This window comes from Saccostrea cucullata, unplaced genomic scaffold (genome assembly GCF_032062105.1).
Source record: "Saccostrea cucullata isolate Sc308-1 unplaced genomic scaffold, CSIRO_AGI_Scuc_v1 ctg3018, whole genome shotgun sequence".
NCBI lineage: Eukaryota > Metazoa > Mollusca > Bivalvia > Ostreida > Ostreidae > Saccostrea > Saccostrea cuccullata.
In genome coordinates, this window is record NW_026921615.1 from 85,112 (window position 1) to 102,104 (window position 16,993).

The 16,993-nt window shown below is 31.1% G+C and overlaps 1 protein-coding gene across 1 annotated transcript in view; it reads left to right on the forward strand.

The window, feature by feature from the left end:
* Positions 1 to 16,614, forward strand: part of LOC134260437 (multiple epidermal growth factor-like domains protein 11) — a gene marked incomplete at its 3' end in the record, with an annotated part of 88,004 nt that extends 71,390 nt beyond the window's left edge. The window contains exons 8-12 of the mRNA XM_062742993.1: positions 11,749 to 11,889; positions 13,518 to 13,679; positions 13,918 to 14,017; positions 14,457 to 14,572; positions 16,391 to 16,614. Coding sequence (XP_062598977.1) covers positions 11,749 to 11,889; positions 13,518 to 13,679; positions 13,918 to 14,017; positions 14,457 to 14,572; positions 16,391 to 16,614 — 743 coding nt within the window. The remainder of the gene's footprint in view (positions 1 to 11,748; positions 11,890 to 13,517; positions 13,680 to 13,917; positions 14,018 to 14,456; positions 14,573 to 16,390) is intronic.
* Positions 16,615 to 16,993: the final 379 nt, after the last annotated feature.

Sequence of the window (16,993 nt, forward strand, 5' to 3'; positions counted from 1 at the left end):
ACGGGAGGACGGGAAGAGATTTATCGTCGAAAACTTTATCCGGACTGTAAAGAACGTGATTGAAAGTCACCAGTATCACACTATATCTCATAAATACCTCAGTTTTTGGTTTTAAAACAAAAAAAGAATATTCTTTACTTGTTTAATAGATTTAAAGCTTGACAAAAAATGGTATTTGGATGTTGAGTAGATAAGGTAACCCAAACTGTAAAGGAACTCTTGGGAAAATGTTGAGAAAATGGAGGTTCAATCACATATTTTTATTATGATGCCTGTGACGTCTAACATTTTGCTTCTCCGTGACTTGATGATATGTCCTGAAAAATCATTCAAAATCGATACCAATTTACATCATTTTGATATGAAATTTTGAAGACCATATAAGTAAAGATTCTTTAATATTCTGTGTGATATCTTTGCCCGATTATGTCGTCAAATATTTTTTTCTGTGCAACTAGTCCACGTAATTTTTGAACGGCACTCGTATTTGTGTTTTTATTGTAATTTTACATAGTTGTAATACGCTCAGTAAGATATTCACAAATCCTTTCTCCTATGTAAACGACATAAAGGAATAATTTAAAAAAAAAAAATGAATATTCGCCATTTTGACTTTGAACTTACAGCTGCACCATCATTTATTTGTTGAATAATGAGATGTAGAGGGAAAAATACAAATCTGCAGTGTATGGCTATTTGCAAATGTAAAATTTTTAACAGAACAGAATATAGAAAACAGACGAATAAATCGGAGAAAATTCGAATTCAGTGTAGAAACGAATAAATTTTCAGAGTTGAACTAATAATGTTAGCATTCAATTATCATTTTTATGCTTGCATTACACGCAGTGATACATTATTTCTTCTTTCTGAACGATATTTAGAGAAAATAAGAAAAATTTAATGTCCGCCATTTTGAATCTGACTTCTTTAATGGCATTTTCATCAAGCTAGCCTATTTTTTTTTTCAGGTTTAGCATACTCAAAATAGGTTTAAATAATATGCTGGACCAATAAATAATTATTTGCCGTTCGAAGTATTTTTTTCTATAAATCGGACCAGACTAAAACCTGTGACATGATATTAAGTCTCCTCCAAAGAACAAAATGTGTTTACAAGTATCATCTGTCCTTAAGACAGCTAGTAACACAAGTGTTTCACTTATTTTAACATGAAACTTTACTACTTAATACGTGATTATTATTTCTAAAAGAGGTAATAATGAATACCAAAAATATAAGTTAAGCATATCAATTTAATTTTAAGAGGAAAGTAACGAGTCAAATGCATAAATTTATATCAACGACAGGGAACCTATATAAAAACTCTTATAACCCGTCAGGTGACATGTTTAAAATTTTCCATGAAAAGTATTCCCGTGTTGCTCTGTACATAATTTGTATTGTTTTCTGGACTTTTTACCTTAAAAATTGTTTTTTGTCCATATCTTTCTTCTGAGAGATAAATTATCACGACATTATAAAGCTGCAAAGCAGTGCAACAATTACTTAAATTCCTTTATAATATAATCGCTGTTCATAAAGTATACATTTCTTTTTTTGTTGTGAACGTGAAACAAAAATATTCCCTGATTTAGATACGTATTACCTTTCATACTTTACTTCTAACAAGAGTCATTACTTGAAGTCAACCCTTAAAAATGCAATCGACTATGAAAATTTCTTTGAATTTTTCTTTTTAATCTTAAACCATTTCAGTATAAACAAGGAATCGTAAAACATGTTTTATTTAATGAAAAAACATGATAACCTATATAATGTTTAGCCTGAAAATATATTTTTCTTTGTTTCATTTTTAAAGATATTTTCGGAAATAAAGTAGAAAAGCAAAAAAATAATAACAATAATAATAATAATCATGCATCATTCAGTTGTAAGTTGGGTGTTGTTTGATATTTACCTTCCTTTTTGTGGTTAAAACATTTTATACTTGTAGTAACTTGTTCACCAAACCGGAAATTGATAAACTAACAAAGAAGCATGATTTAAATATTTCGTAGCTCCGGGAGTTAGAGAAAAGCTTTTTATGAAACATTTATATATTAATGCAGTCCTTAAAACAGAGTTAGATAAATATCATCTTAGAGCAGAAGTATTTCTTTTTACTTTATAACGTGGGATATTTCACAAGAGAGGATGGTTCCAATATGAACAGGGAGGAAGTGTTGCTTAATTAATACATTATGGATCTTTATATCATCAATTTTCTACTTATCTTCTGCCAGTTACTTCTCAATTCTCAACAATATGGTATGTTTTCATTTTTGTACTATGTTATATACGAAAACGTACATCAAAAGTTTTAAAATTCATTATCAAACATTTTTAAAGGAAAGTCAACAAATAAACAGAACCAAAAATTAAGTATAAAAACATGAAAAATTCAGGTATTTTAAGAATACCAGGAATCAAATAGCATAAAGTGTGACTGGTCGGCAGGGGATGCTTACTCCTCCATGGCACCTGATCCCATCTCTGATGTTTTGGAGGTCTGTGTTTGCTCTGCTCCTGTTTTGTATTGTTTTATGGACTGTTGATCTTGAATACTGTTCCTTATCGCAATATGTTGCATAAAAGTTGCCAATAAAGATGAAAAAGGAGTAGAATACATTAGATTTCACATAACTTTTAGAGAATCTTGCCAGAGAAAAACCTGTGAAGGTCAGTAGTAGATACAATAATCAATACTTTTCACCAAGTAAAGCCGTGGACGGAGACAGGAGTACATATCTACTGGACTGCGCACTGACAGCTTCCGGTCAAAAGGAGGCGTGGTTAACAGTGGATCTCGAGGAGAAGAAAAATATAGGATCAATATCATTCTTACATGGGGGTTGTAAGCATTCAAATTTATGTTATTATACGCCTTTTTCATTTATCAAAACAAAATACATATGGACACTGGTTTTATTGTTCGTTCTATTGCAAACTTTACATTATTATCATAGAAAGTTTCATTCAAAGTGTCAATATATGATGTTCTGGTATACATTTGCCAAGGAATAACGCTCCACGCTTTTGCCTGCAAAGATATATATATAAACGGTTTCTTTCTTTGTACGATTTTGTTCAAAAACCCTCTTAAATAGTTTAGAATCTTTATTAATGAGAGACTAAAACTTACTTTTTTCACTTACAGTTGGTCTCAATGTATCCTCATTAAGAACACAAGACTCTGGTCTCTTTCCTAAACCCGAGGGAAACGGAATAGTGTTTGTTTCTAGTCCACTAAGAAGGATTTGTACCTCTAACTTTGACGAAAGGGATGCCCAGGTCGTTTGCCTGGCTTGGGGATTTCTACCGTAAGTATATAATTATCATTCTCAAATATTGAAAGAGATTCGTGATATGGTTCATCCTGATAATGATAATTAAGAGCGATCAGTGGTTGTTTTTGATATGTACTTGTACATTTCCTTTTTATTTATATTTCGAACATTAATCTTATTTATAGAAATTTAACACGGCGTAATTCATATTTAATATCTTTTTGAAAAAGGTATTCTGAAAAACACAACCCGTTATATCCATTACATTTAAGAAATGACACTAATTTTTGACCAACTTATTCGAGTATAACCTGAATTGGAGTTTAGGGTTATTAGTCCACGAAGCAGAATTCAAAACAGCGTAAACGATTTAATGTAACCCCTCCCCGTCCCCTCAAAAACGTTTTTGAAGTACTCGGCGAGTTACTTATTAATAAAATATCTTTTAGCGATTATATTTAATTTTGTTTATTTTCCAAATTAAAATATCATTTGACCTTTTTAGAGATAATCCATCTCATCGTATAGCTGCTGATAAATCATCGACTGCATTTTATGAAAATGTATTGAACTGTGCAGGCAATGAAGTTAACATAAATACATGTCGAAAGGGATACCGTGGCTGTCCATCAGGATCAGCAGTAGCTGTAGAATGTCAAAGTAAGGTTGATTGAGTAAATGTTGAAATGTAATTTGATCAAAGATATATTTACTTTTAAATTTCGAAATCTATCTCTGCAATAAAATTTGAGCAGGTGTTTCCCTTATCTTATCACATAAATATGTGGTATAGCCAGGACAATTCTTGAGACAAATCATCATAAGATTAAATGGTTTATGTTTCTTTTACTGTAGATTTCTTAATTTTTGAGACACCTTCTTTTGCAATAATATTTGCAAACATGTTTTAAATCATATCCTTTGAATGCGTGACGTAGCCGAGCTTTTATTTTAGGTAACTCATCATAATGTATAATTATTCATATTTCTTTAATTTCTCTCCAGAAGGCAATACACTGTCTGGATTCTCTGTGTATGTATCTGACACAGAAGACTGGAGATCAGGAACTCTCTGTTATCAACATGACATACAACAAATACCACAGAATAATATTACTGTTGATTGTGTCACTTCCGGTCGTTACGTCACTGTTTACAATACAAGGAGGAAAATTAATGTATCCGAAGTTGCATATATAAATATGTGTGAAATCGAAGTTAAAGGTATAAAGGTTGTTATTTTTTTTCTTTGATTGATGGATGAACACAAAAGTTTTATCTTACTTTGGAATATTCCCTATCACATTTTTTTGTTGCTTTTTACTTTTGTTCTTGTTCTAAGTGTAACTTCCTGTTATTCAATATAACCTTCCTCAAGCCATTTGCAGTACAAAAAGAAAAGAGAGCATACGTTTTTTGGCGAATTCTAGGAACTGCAAAAAAGTAAAAAAAAATGCAGAAAAATTCAAGGCGTATTATTTCATGCAATTTATGCTCTCGTGTTCTGAATTAGTAATGTGCGTGCATTCATATAATGTAGAAGAAAGTTTTTTTTTACCTTTGAAACTTGTCGAATTTGTGTATTTCTGAACAATTGATATTCCATTAAATATTTTTTTAACCCTGGCCATTGCACATTTTATGGAAATAATGTATTTTTTTCGATTATCTATGCATTATGACATAAAATTATTGATTGCCTCGATGTTTTCATTTTACTTTTTAAAACATTTTTAAAGAGATTAATCTCTTATACAAAGGATTAAATTATTTAATTTTAATTTCTTGTCAGTTTGTTTTACGCCCTCAGTTCGAAAATAAACCCTATATACTGTAAATTTCATAAGTACATATTACAGCTACTTTCAGTAATTTGATTCTGGAGGGAAACTTTCGGAAACCATAGAGGATGTTGCATTTATTTTGTGTATAGACAAGAACGTTTTATGCTTTAATTGATTCAAACTCCTTCTTATGTTGTGAAACTTTATAATTATACATGTACAGTAAAACACGCTTAAAACGAAATAAATACCATGGAGTTATGGCTTTGCTTTGCTATAAACAGTTTTTCTTAGATCCATTAAGTCTACAACTGATGGATACTAACTGGGAATGAAAATCATTTCGCTTTAAGTGTCAATTTTATTATAAGCGTGATTTGTATAAGCGTTATTTATTGTATACAGTGGAGCCTCATTTATCCGGACGCTTTGGTTCCTAATCAATTTGTCCGGATATGAGAAGTGTCCGGATATCTGAATTACCATTTAAACAAGATACAATAGCATTAAAAAATTCTGTTCCGATGAAAAATTGTCCGGATACTCAAGCATCCGGATATCTGGCGTCCGGACATCTGAAGGTCCACTGAAATAGATGAGGCTCCACTGTATACATTTTGAAAGAGCTTAATCTCTTATACAAAGGATTGAATTCTTTAATTTCTATGCTATTTTTTATCATTTTTATCTTGATGATAGCTTAGTAGTTCTTCTTTTGTTGCATTTTTTCGCAGGATGTGAACTGGGATTTTACGGAGAAAACTGCACGCGGTGTCCTCAGAACTGTTTGAATAACACATGTCACTTTCAAATTGGAGAATGTTTTGAGTGTAACGATGGATACAATGGACAGTATTGCGAAACAGGTATCTGTGTAGTAAGCTTTCATACTTAGAAAAACATGATAGGTCTTCACTTTTTTTAAATTTCCAAGTTCTTTTTCTATTGATTGAAATTTTATTTGGACAGTTGTACAGTGGGTGGAAGATTACTGTTGAAATTGAAAACACTAAGGTTGTTTCTTAATTTCACAACGCTCACGATTTAAAAATTTTCATGAACCTAAAACCATGGTGATAATTACTTCGCTTTATTTCTGGCGAAAAACAGGCAAAGCACCTGAATATTTACAAACGATTCACCGTGATATTAAAACCACCACGAAAGGTAACTTTCTAACAAACCATGGAATATTATACACGTGAAATTAAAGACGTCTGCAGTATAGACGAGTCTTTTCTTGGCCACGAATAACAAGAAATAATATATTCAAATACTTTGAATTTTCAAAAGTGTTTTGGAAAACTGTAAATATGAAATATTGGTCGACAAGTAAGAAATACTATAGCCTTAGTCATGTAAAAGAATCAAGACGTTCTTTTTTTAATGTTAACACGATTTTCTTTTAAGATCCGGGACTTATTATACAGTTATGTACTTGATTAAGAAAGAAATCATAAGACGGGAGAAAGGTAATACTTCTGTACTGTGAAGATATCAAATGAAAGCGGGAGTTCTTGTACATGTAATCTTTTGAAGCAACTTTTTTCTTGTGAAATTTTGAATTTTTTTTCCATTGAACTCCTTTATAAGCCACTGATTTTATATTACTTTGAAGCATAAAATATATTCAAAAACTTAATAGGAAACCACACAAGCTGTGACATGTGACGTTAATCTCAACATTTATAAATACTGATAAAAAAAATTGTTAGCTTTGGTTATACCAATTCAATGTCGACTCGATATATCACTTTGAAATCGAACTAGATTCCTCAACAACTGTCACATCTATTTCAAATTAGGACGTATTGCTGCCTACAAACGATAAAAGCTTTTCAGGTTCTCAATTGCCATTTAGCGCTATTTTATCTTGTAAGTATTCAATACTCATTGGAATGAGGAATTCTATGGATTATATAGTCGTAATTACCAAGTATTTTATGCTAATTGTTCAGAGAACAATCATTCTACCTGTTTAATACTTAGTGTTCACGACCATTGTGACGGTGAGGAAATAATGCTTGTTTGTCCTAGGCGCACTGAAATCTTTTATATCACATGTTGACGTTACAAAGTTTTAAAGTGTGTTTCGAAATTAAACCGCGTGAAAGTTTTAAAATAAAGAAAGATGAAACATATAAAGATAAAATGTAAAGATAAATAATAGTATTCAACATCAAAATTCCTTAAACAATAGAAAATGGGCGCTGAGCAACCAGGGACCTAATAAAATCAGAGATGGGATCAGACACCATGAAGTAGTGAGCATCCCCTGCTGACTGGTCACACCGGTCCTTGTCGAGATCGAGAAATAACGTTAAAATCTGTCATATCATTGTAAAAAATGGCTTAATTTATTGGTATGAAAAAAATGAAAAAAACTTCAGTCAGCAGTCAATGGAATTAATTTGGATTAGCAGACAGGGTAATTGTACTCACCATAGAATTTACGAAATGGTGACTTTAAGCAAAACTGCTAATATTCTTGATTCACCAACTTGTTTGTTACATGTAACAATGTATCTTGTTTTAGAAATTGTGTCATATGTAGAGAATGTTCTTTCATAACGAATCAACTGAGATATATATACTCCATATGCAAGCGATGAAGGTATAGTGCTTCATATGTAAAGCAATTTGACAGTCGAAAAGTTAAAGTCATCACGTTTATCATAGAGATTGGTTGTTAAATTAACATTAACATCTTTTTCAAGTAAAAATTTCAAATATGAAACAGATGTATCAGATTCTATAGCATATTTAATCACAAGCTCCCTAGGATATATCGTATTGACATAAGAATAGAAATAACCATTTTTGATTGACATTACACCTTCGATTATATAAATGCCGAGTTGTTGTATGCCATAGAAAGTGTTTCTTCTTTTAATTCATAAGATCTTGGACAAATTCTACAAAAATGGGTCTTCTTATAACTGGGCGAAACTGGTATTCATAGTGATTCCAAAAGATTGTTGGAATATGTGGTCTTCAAAAGCAACCTAGATATTGTCAATCAGAAACTAAAGCATCTTTTTGATGTCAAGTTAAGGTAGGATTCTACTTTGATTTCTGACTTGATGAATTATTCAAAGTATATTTTGCAGTTATAATAAGGCTGCCCAAAGGCTTAAAAAGGATTTAAAATATACATTTTATTTTGAGCTAGATTTTAATTTTAAAATAATATACTTGCTTGAATTTCCAGTCAACTTGTGATAAGAGTTTAATCAGGTATTATAATAAAGCATTTTTGTTATGTTATATGACTGTTCATCACGTGACGGACATTTATGACATTCTTAAATGTTGTACAAAAATCGCGTCGGCACAAGTGTAAAACAAAATTATTGTGAAAAGTTTGCTACATAGATCAATTCATCCTGATCTCAGGTACACATAAAGTGCTGGGGCAAGTCGGATTTTTACTTCTTAAGAAAATATATTACGAAAAATTCAACTTACCAACACAAGCAAGGGTATTTTCCACTCTTTATTGCGATTTCTACAAAATTGGATAAACTATATACAATACCACTGCAAAATTCAGTTAGACGACATATTTTTCTTGTAGATTCACACAGAATATCTTCAATCTATCCTTGTTAATGACTTGTGCCAGTCTAATATAAACATGATTCAAAAATTCTAGATCTGTCTTCGGACGTGTAAGGGGAGAGTTTTACATTCAATTTTTTCGCTATTGTTTGAATATGCGTATATCGGACAGGCAAAATGAATAGGGATATTAAAATTTCAAGTGATCAAAATCATAACAGCAGACTGGAGCTTATAAAAACAATCCCGACACTTGAATTAAACAACAATGCTCAAAAATGTACATGCCATGTGAAAGGAATGTAAAAATTATCACACTTTCCACGTCATGCCAGCTCAATTATACAGTGACTTGACGTCATATTCTATCATTCTATTATGACGTCATATCTAGATAGTTCAGAGAGGTCACTGCAGTTGAACCCGTTTGATATTTTACGGACAGCTTTATCCTAGCGGCGTTGCTTATATTTTTATATATTTATGTGAAATAGATTTAAAAAACCAAATTTTTTTTTTCTCATCACAATCGTACAACTTTAAGTAGAAATGGTAAACTGTGTTTGAAAACTACATTTTTGGCGGAATTTTTACGTATGGAAATATGTTCTTATCTGCCTCAAAAAATTTATATGGAACAATGAATTTCTTAAATTTTTTACATTATCAAAGATTTGAAGAAATTTTCAAATGTAAGTTAAATCGATAATATGGGACTAGAGTTTCAAAATTTATCAAATAGATATGATTTTCAAAACAAACTAGAACTATGTTAGTTTTTAAAAGATTCCAATTGAAGTACAGATTTGAGCCAAAAAATATGTTTTAAAAAGTGTTGTACTTCTCTTAGTAAAGGATCAAAATTTTTGTTTCTGTTTCATTTTGTATCTTTATGTGACAATTTTATCTTATATGAAAATGAGAAAAATTTAAATATAGGAAGCATAAAAAAATAACTAATATATCTTAAAAGTTTGAGAAAAGTAGACGAAATTCGGATTAGACAATATCCATTTTAATTAAATTGTTTATGTCAATTCGGTAATATCATTTCATAGGCCCTACGTGGTTGTATCTTTTTATGCAAAAAGAAAAAATTCAATCTGTTGAAATACAAATAGGGATCGCATGATTGGATACAGTATTTTTTTTTATTCTTTATGTCCAAGGAAAAGTTAATGACCTTGACCTGACCTTTCTTCTAAAATAAAACGGTCAAACTTAATCTCACTTATGCCAATTATAAGTGATATTGTCTTCTTGATTCTCTGAAAATTTCATGATTTTTAAATATAAGACATCTGAAAAGAATCCTACCTTAAGAGTAAGAGAACAAAATGAATTGGCAAAAGATTAATGACAAGTTTAGTAAATATACGAGTTCCATTTTTATTGCAAATACAGCTATCAATGATATAAAAAGACTGTTTTCTAATTTATCGTGGGAGATGGTTGTGTGTAAAGTTGAAAAATCGTTTCAAGTTTTTAAACTGTTGATTTGGGTAAAATCTTGTGATTTCAAATTGTCCAAAGGTTTCTTGTATTTTTGAAGTATCCACATCTGATTTACATTAATTCTTGAATATATAGTTGCACAGTATTCTTGAATTTTTTTTCACTACTGTTAATATCTTAATGAGATTAACACATGTATATAACCACAGTTTAAAAAAAATAATAATTTGCAACACATACATTTTCTTTCTTACATTCTCTTCAAATAAATAAATATTCGGGAGCTAAAGAAGTTTGCGAAAATCGTGGATATTTATCGCACCTAAATAAATGCTAATCTTTAAAAGTTTAATTTTTCGGAGGGGGGGGGGCTGCAAGACAAAAAACGACAGATGAAAATGAGTTGTTCTTTAAATTTTGAAATAAATGATAATAATACAAAAAAATTAACACTGTCTTCGAAACTTTTTAACACCCCTCATTCTCATGCAATTCTTTTCTTATGACCAGCACTGGAATTTTACATGTAACTATGAAAATTAGAATCAGTTCCTTCTTCCTTGACACTAACATTATATATGTAAAAAAAAATTCCGTTCACAAGGCATCAATAACCAAAGAAATTGAAAGAAAGATAGTTCGATAAAGCTCTGTAGTTACATGTATCTCAATGCATTGACTTTTGTCTGATATATTATTAAGAATGCCCAGTTGGTAAATATGGACAAAGATGTTCTGTCCAATGTGGACGATGTATTGAAAATCAACTGTGTAACCACGTGAATGGCTCTTGCCTTGGGAATTGTTCTCCTGGATGGAGAGGAGATAGATGTGATCAGAGTAAGTTTCTGATTTATGTATCAAACTTTCATATAGTAATGAATTTACTTTCTTCTGAAGTTGTATGCATGCGTTATTTTGTTTCTCCACATTACCGTATTGAAGGAAATTCCTCCGAAATACTACTCTCTTTTAATTTCATCCTTTTTGCAGTTTGACATAATTCAAACAGAGCAGCATAAGAAAAACAGCTTAATTTCTCCCCATGAGTCTAAGCGAATCAAAATAAAATGTTTGTAGGTGTACAAGTGCAAAAACAGGTTGGGCGAAAAAGAAACTGTAGACGGCATTTATTTTAGACTGCATTGACATTCAATTGATTTACTTTTTACCTTCATCAGATTTTTCTTCGCGCTTTGCATGTATTTGACTGCATATTCTTTATCACTATTGCATTGATTGTATAAGCATTCATTTCTTCTGACCATGTGTTTGTATTTTGTTTGTTTGTTAAACGTCCCTTCACAAAATATTTACTCATATTGAGGGGCCACCACTTAAGATGGAGCGCTGCAAATCGATTGCATTTCAGCAATTTGGTCTTTAAATAGTGAGAATTTCTTTGTGTCTCAACTATATGTGATATGGGACCTCGTTTTGTACCATTTCCTTAAACGTAGAAGTCCCCTTCTCAGAAAAGTGTTTTTAACCGGCTATGTAGGGATTCAATCTTAACTCTTGTTCCCTAGATTGTTCTGTGAATTAGAGTCATCAAGTTTAGTTTAATTTGGACCTAATTCTATAAAATTACAATTATACAGCTATCCATGTTCCTATCTTTCTCATATTTAATTAATGGTACTCCTCATTATTTGTAGAATGTCAGCATGGCTTCTTCGGTCAAAATTGTAATACTTCTTGCCACAATGTTAACTGTAATAACATTACATCATGTGACGCTGTCACTGGGGAGTGTTCAGAAGGCTGTGTTGAGGGTTGGGCTGGGAGGACATGTGATGGTATGTTAATTTCAATCTTTCATCTTGGAGAAATACCCATAATGTTCTATTTACTATAAATAAATCAAACATTTTTAATTGACAATTTTTCAGAATATTTCCATATGTTTGAACAGTTTCATGCATAACTTTACGATTATTTATTTTGCCAAGACAGAAATGGGAACCTATTATACTGTCCTGTAACTTTATAACATACCGGTAATGGACACAAAATGATAAATGCAAAAAAGATGTACATTTTAAACTTGTATTACAGTTTGTGCAAAGACGTATTACGGTCTATACTGTAACTTAACCTGCAATCTGCACTGTATTGATATGCAATGTAACCAAACAAATGGGCACTGCTTAATGTGTCCTAAATCACGTGATGGGCCGTTTTGTGAAACTGTTCAAATAACAACAACACTAACATTAGGTTCTAATTAAAAATTTTCTGATTATTCATTCACTTGATTTGTTTTCTAACCGCACCTTTTCCTAGCACATTTCTTTAGTACTTCAATACTTGCTTATCCTTTAACATATGAATTAACAATGAAATAATGTGTTACGTACATGTGATATGACATCATAAAAAAATGAAATAAGTCTAAGCACCAATATATTAACCGATCAATACATTTTCTTTACTCCTTTTGATCTTATTGACATAAAATACTAATATTCACATTTACCCCACTTCTGTCGATTTTTCCGTGAAATCCTGGCTTACGATTGGTTGAAGTCTGCAAAGTGAAGGCGGTGGATTACTTTTACCCCACCTCTGTTGATTTTTCCGTGAAATTCTGGCTTACGATTGGTTGAAGTCTGTCACGTGAAGGCGGTGGATTACTTATACCCAGTCAGTTGTAAATCCATACCCGGTCGATGTATTACGTCACAAACACAAACGTGACGTCATAATAGGCACAGTATAAGCGCGATGAAGCATTTAGCAGAGAAAACCATTTATAAACTACAGATAAAACGTAAATGTTTCATCGGTGGGGTAAATTCGTTACATAGTCATTTAGTGACAGGGTATGGGATGATACCTGGTTAGTAAATTTCATACCTGACTCGGCTCCGCCTCGCCAGGTATGAAATTTACTAACCAGGTATCATCCCATACCCTGTCACTAAAAGACTATGTAACTAATAATATCCCCTTTTCTCTTCTTCACTAAGTATTTACTAATTCTAATAATCTCTAGCTAACCACGAAAACATAACAAGAAAAAAAAACTTGATTTAACACTAATTATTATACATTTTTGTGCTTTCATAAACAGATACAAGATATTTTATGTCCTTAGTTCTGGTATAAAGTCATTTTTTAACAAAAAGGGTTCAATAAAACTGATTTTTTTTTATCTCGAATGATAAAAGATAAATGAAAATGTGGTACGGAAACACCAAAACCTGATTGCTGCACGTTAAATTGTTTTTAATGAGGTCAAAACCTACTTCATGTATCCGTGTAGGAATTATTCATTTCTTAAGACAGAAAATGTAATAATAATGTTTTAACCTCTTCAACGGTACCATACAAAAAATTAATAACCTACATTTCAACTAAAAATGTTTGATTTTGGTTGATGGGATATGTCTTTCAAACTATTTTATTCACTATTCTTCTTCAGAATGTGACCAAGGTTTCTATGGACGACTGTGTAATATGACATGTAGTGAATTCTGCAGGGGAGGACTCTGTGATCCTACAACAGGTCAATGCAATGGCTGTGTCGATGGAAGATCAGGATTCTTCTGTGAAACAGAAGTGGTAGTGAATAATGCTGGTGCAGGTAAAATGTTCATAAAACGATACACATTGGGCTCAGACGCTTGTTTAGAATTGGTTTATAAAGCGTAGTACTAGTTAAATCTGAGCATTGATTTATGAAACGTTCGGTTTTAGAGTGGATGTGTACATGTAAGGAATGTGTCTAATAATTTTGTATAATCTGAAAGAGATGAAAAGAATAGACCGGTATCTTCCTTAACAAAATTTATAAACATTTTAAATAAATCGTGTCTTTATAGTTGTATCTGAGGAAGCGCCCTTCCTGATGATTGGTGCGGCGGTCGGGGCCCTTGTCCTGATATTACTGGTACTCCTCATCATCTGCCTGATTGTAAGACGGTAATATAACAAATGTATAGCATTTACATTTTTTATTTAATTTCATAGTTTTGATTTTTTTTTCATCAAATTTATGAAAAATGTAAATACAATTTTATGATCTTTCACTCTTCAAATTTGTATGTCAATAAGAACAGGAAAAATGAATCAAAAGCATTTAAGAAGGAAGAATAAAAATATGCGCATTCAGCCTTAAGTGTTATTATTTGTCAATGAAACATCTGTTTCTCGGCGAATCACGGGCTTTTACTACCACAATGACTAGTATTACAATTCTTCTATATAACCCCCTAGGATCTGTATTTAAATTCGTTTTGTCTATTTGTTTTATAAAACCTAAGTAGCCTGCTTTTTAATTCTCATTTTCCTACATGTAGTATCTAGTAAACTACATGTTTTCACACATTGTCTTTAAATTATAAATGTATTTTTTTTTTAGGAAAAGAAGACTCGACACAAAGACAGAAGACGCCATTGGACTACAAACACAGATCACCCCGACATCAGAGAGAAGAGTTAATTATTACTTAGATCAAATTGACCAGGAAGGAAAAGGTACAACGCAAAAGACTCTCCACTTAGTTTCGTCAGTTGTATTATCAAAGAAGTGAAATATATTACTCACGGTGGTTTACTTGCCTTTTTTCTTAAATTAAATTACTGTATAGCAAACATATCACTTGCCTGTAACATTTTCGTAAAATATATCTTGACATTAAAAGCAAAGTAGTTTGTTTACCTATTCGCACTTATAGTGAACAAAAGTGTCAGTTTTTCTTGTGTGTTAAGCAACATTTTACGATGACAAATTATAATTTAAGAATTTTTAACATCGGTTTGAGACAAGACTAACTTTGCAATAACGATTACAAAAAGAAAAGAAAACGAATATTTATAATGAAGAAAAATCAACAAAATTGTCTATTATCAAAATAAATCAAATTAAGATATATAACTCAAATCTAACTGTGACTAACAAATACCACAATGATCTCTTCATTAGTGTAGTGAAAAACAACAACCTAATCAAAATGATACTATATTTGGGACCAAATACAAAATTATACATTAAGGTGTTTCCACCCTCACAATTTTATAGGTTCAAAGTACAAAAACTGCATTTATTTTCATTTAATATAATTTAAACTTTTCAATTATGGCAAAAAATGTATAGGTCACCATGTTAATTAAGATGCGAAACATAAATAACAGAAATGTATGTCAGCATAAAAAATCGCACTTTTTTTGTAAACTGTATCATGAAAAATATGTAAAAACTGGTTAAAATGCATTATTCTGATGCTGAGTGTTCTTAAATACTTCCTACTTAAAAGATACTTTTGAATTGTGAATATCAGGGAAACTATTTTATAATAAAGCAAATGCCTGAATGAAGAGACCTTAGAAGGAGTTATTGCCCTTGTCAACATTTTTTAAAGATTGAATTATTGACTAAATATAAAAAATATGCATTTTTTAAATTCTTTAACTTAACAATATTTATCATTACACCTACTGTAAAGCATTCGTCCAAGAGATATTGTTTTATTGGGTATGAATTTAAACTAATTACAGTTTTTGCAAAAACCTATGACATCATAGGAGGGTGGAATTACCTTAATACGACGTAAAAGGGATTTTTGTTCAATCAATTCATTATTGCAGCCCGGAGGACCGGGCTGCTCTATACATATAAGTTTAAGTGTTGGTGTATGGGGATTGGGGTGGGAGTAGTTATTTAGAATCAAAGGTTTTCTAAACATTGAAAAAATTGTTAATCAGAATGTTCTTTCCGTTTATAAATTACGAGATACATAACATTTTTACTTTCATAAAGTGAATCTGTAAAAATATATACGTTTTTCATATTTGATATATAAAGTTGCTTATCATTTACTATCGAAAAAAAGACAGGTCCCTTTTTTTAGAACATCGAATTTTACTTCTCGGATAAAAACGAACTCTGCACAGTTCGTGTTTTATATTCTAAAATTGAAAATTAGTATATTTTTAAATATATTTGTTTATGTTTAACTTCAATGTATATGTTATGCAGCCAACATTTACTTGAGGAATTGATCAAGTTTAAAATGGTATCGTTTTGATTGATTTTTATCCGACTACAAGTTTTTAAAATATTCGCGACTATCGTCTCCATCAATTAGATGCATGCCTTTTCACACATATCGAAGCGGTTTGATGATCAAGACTCATTTTCATTGTTAACTTTATATATTTCCCGGGCGACAATTGATGGTTACATCAATGTTTTCTTGTTTGTTTAGTGTTAAAGATTTTCAAATAGTGTGTATTTCTCATATAAAAAACATCAATATATAAGTACACGTACTATAATTTAATGCTATGTTTCAGGAGATCAGGCAAACGTTTATTACAATGTTAGTTATGTCGTCAACTCAGAGCAGCAAGAAGAATCGGAGCAAGAAGAAACTGAAAGTGAGATAGAAACAGGAGATGACCTACAAGAAATCGAGCTTATAAGTGAAAATTTAGGGGACATTCCCGTGAATGAGCTGTACGATTACATATTAAGGAAGCACGAAAATACAGAAGAAGGCTTTAAGGCTGAATTTAAAGTATGTTTTTATTGCTTTCCTTTTATCTGTTCCAAGGATCGTCTCCTTTAACTAAATGGGCCTTAACGATGCGTAAATAAAGTATTAAAATTAAATTTAATGTTGTTTGTAGTTCTTATGAAATTCTAATCGGGAATGAAGATCAAAAGATGCTTTTAAGTTTTTTGCAATAAATTCATTTTTAAGTGTAGACTATGAAATTAAAAAAATATTTGTGTTAGGGAAGTTTTTTTTAACTTGTCATATAAAAATACTTTGCCTATAACAACAGTAAGGAAATAATTTTAATCCCGGTAGGCTTTAATTGTATAAATTAACGACAAAGAGGATTAATAACAGGACATCGTTTGAAGTTGTTTATAAAAAGAAGTTAATAGAA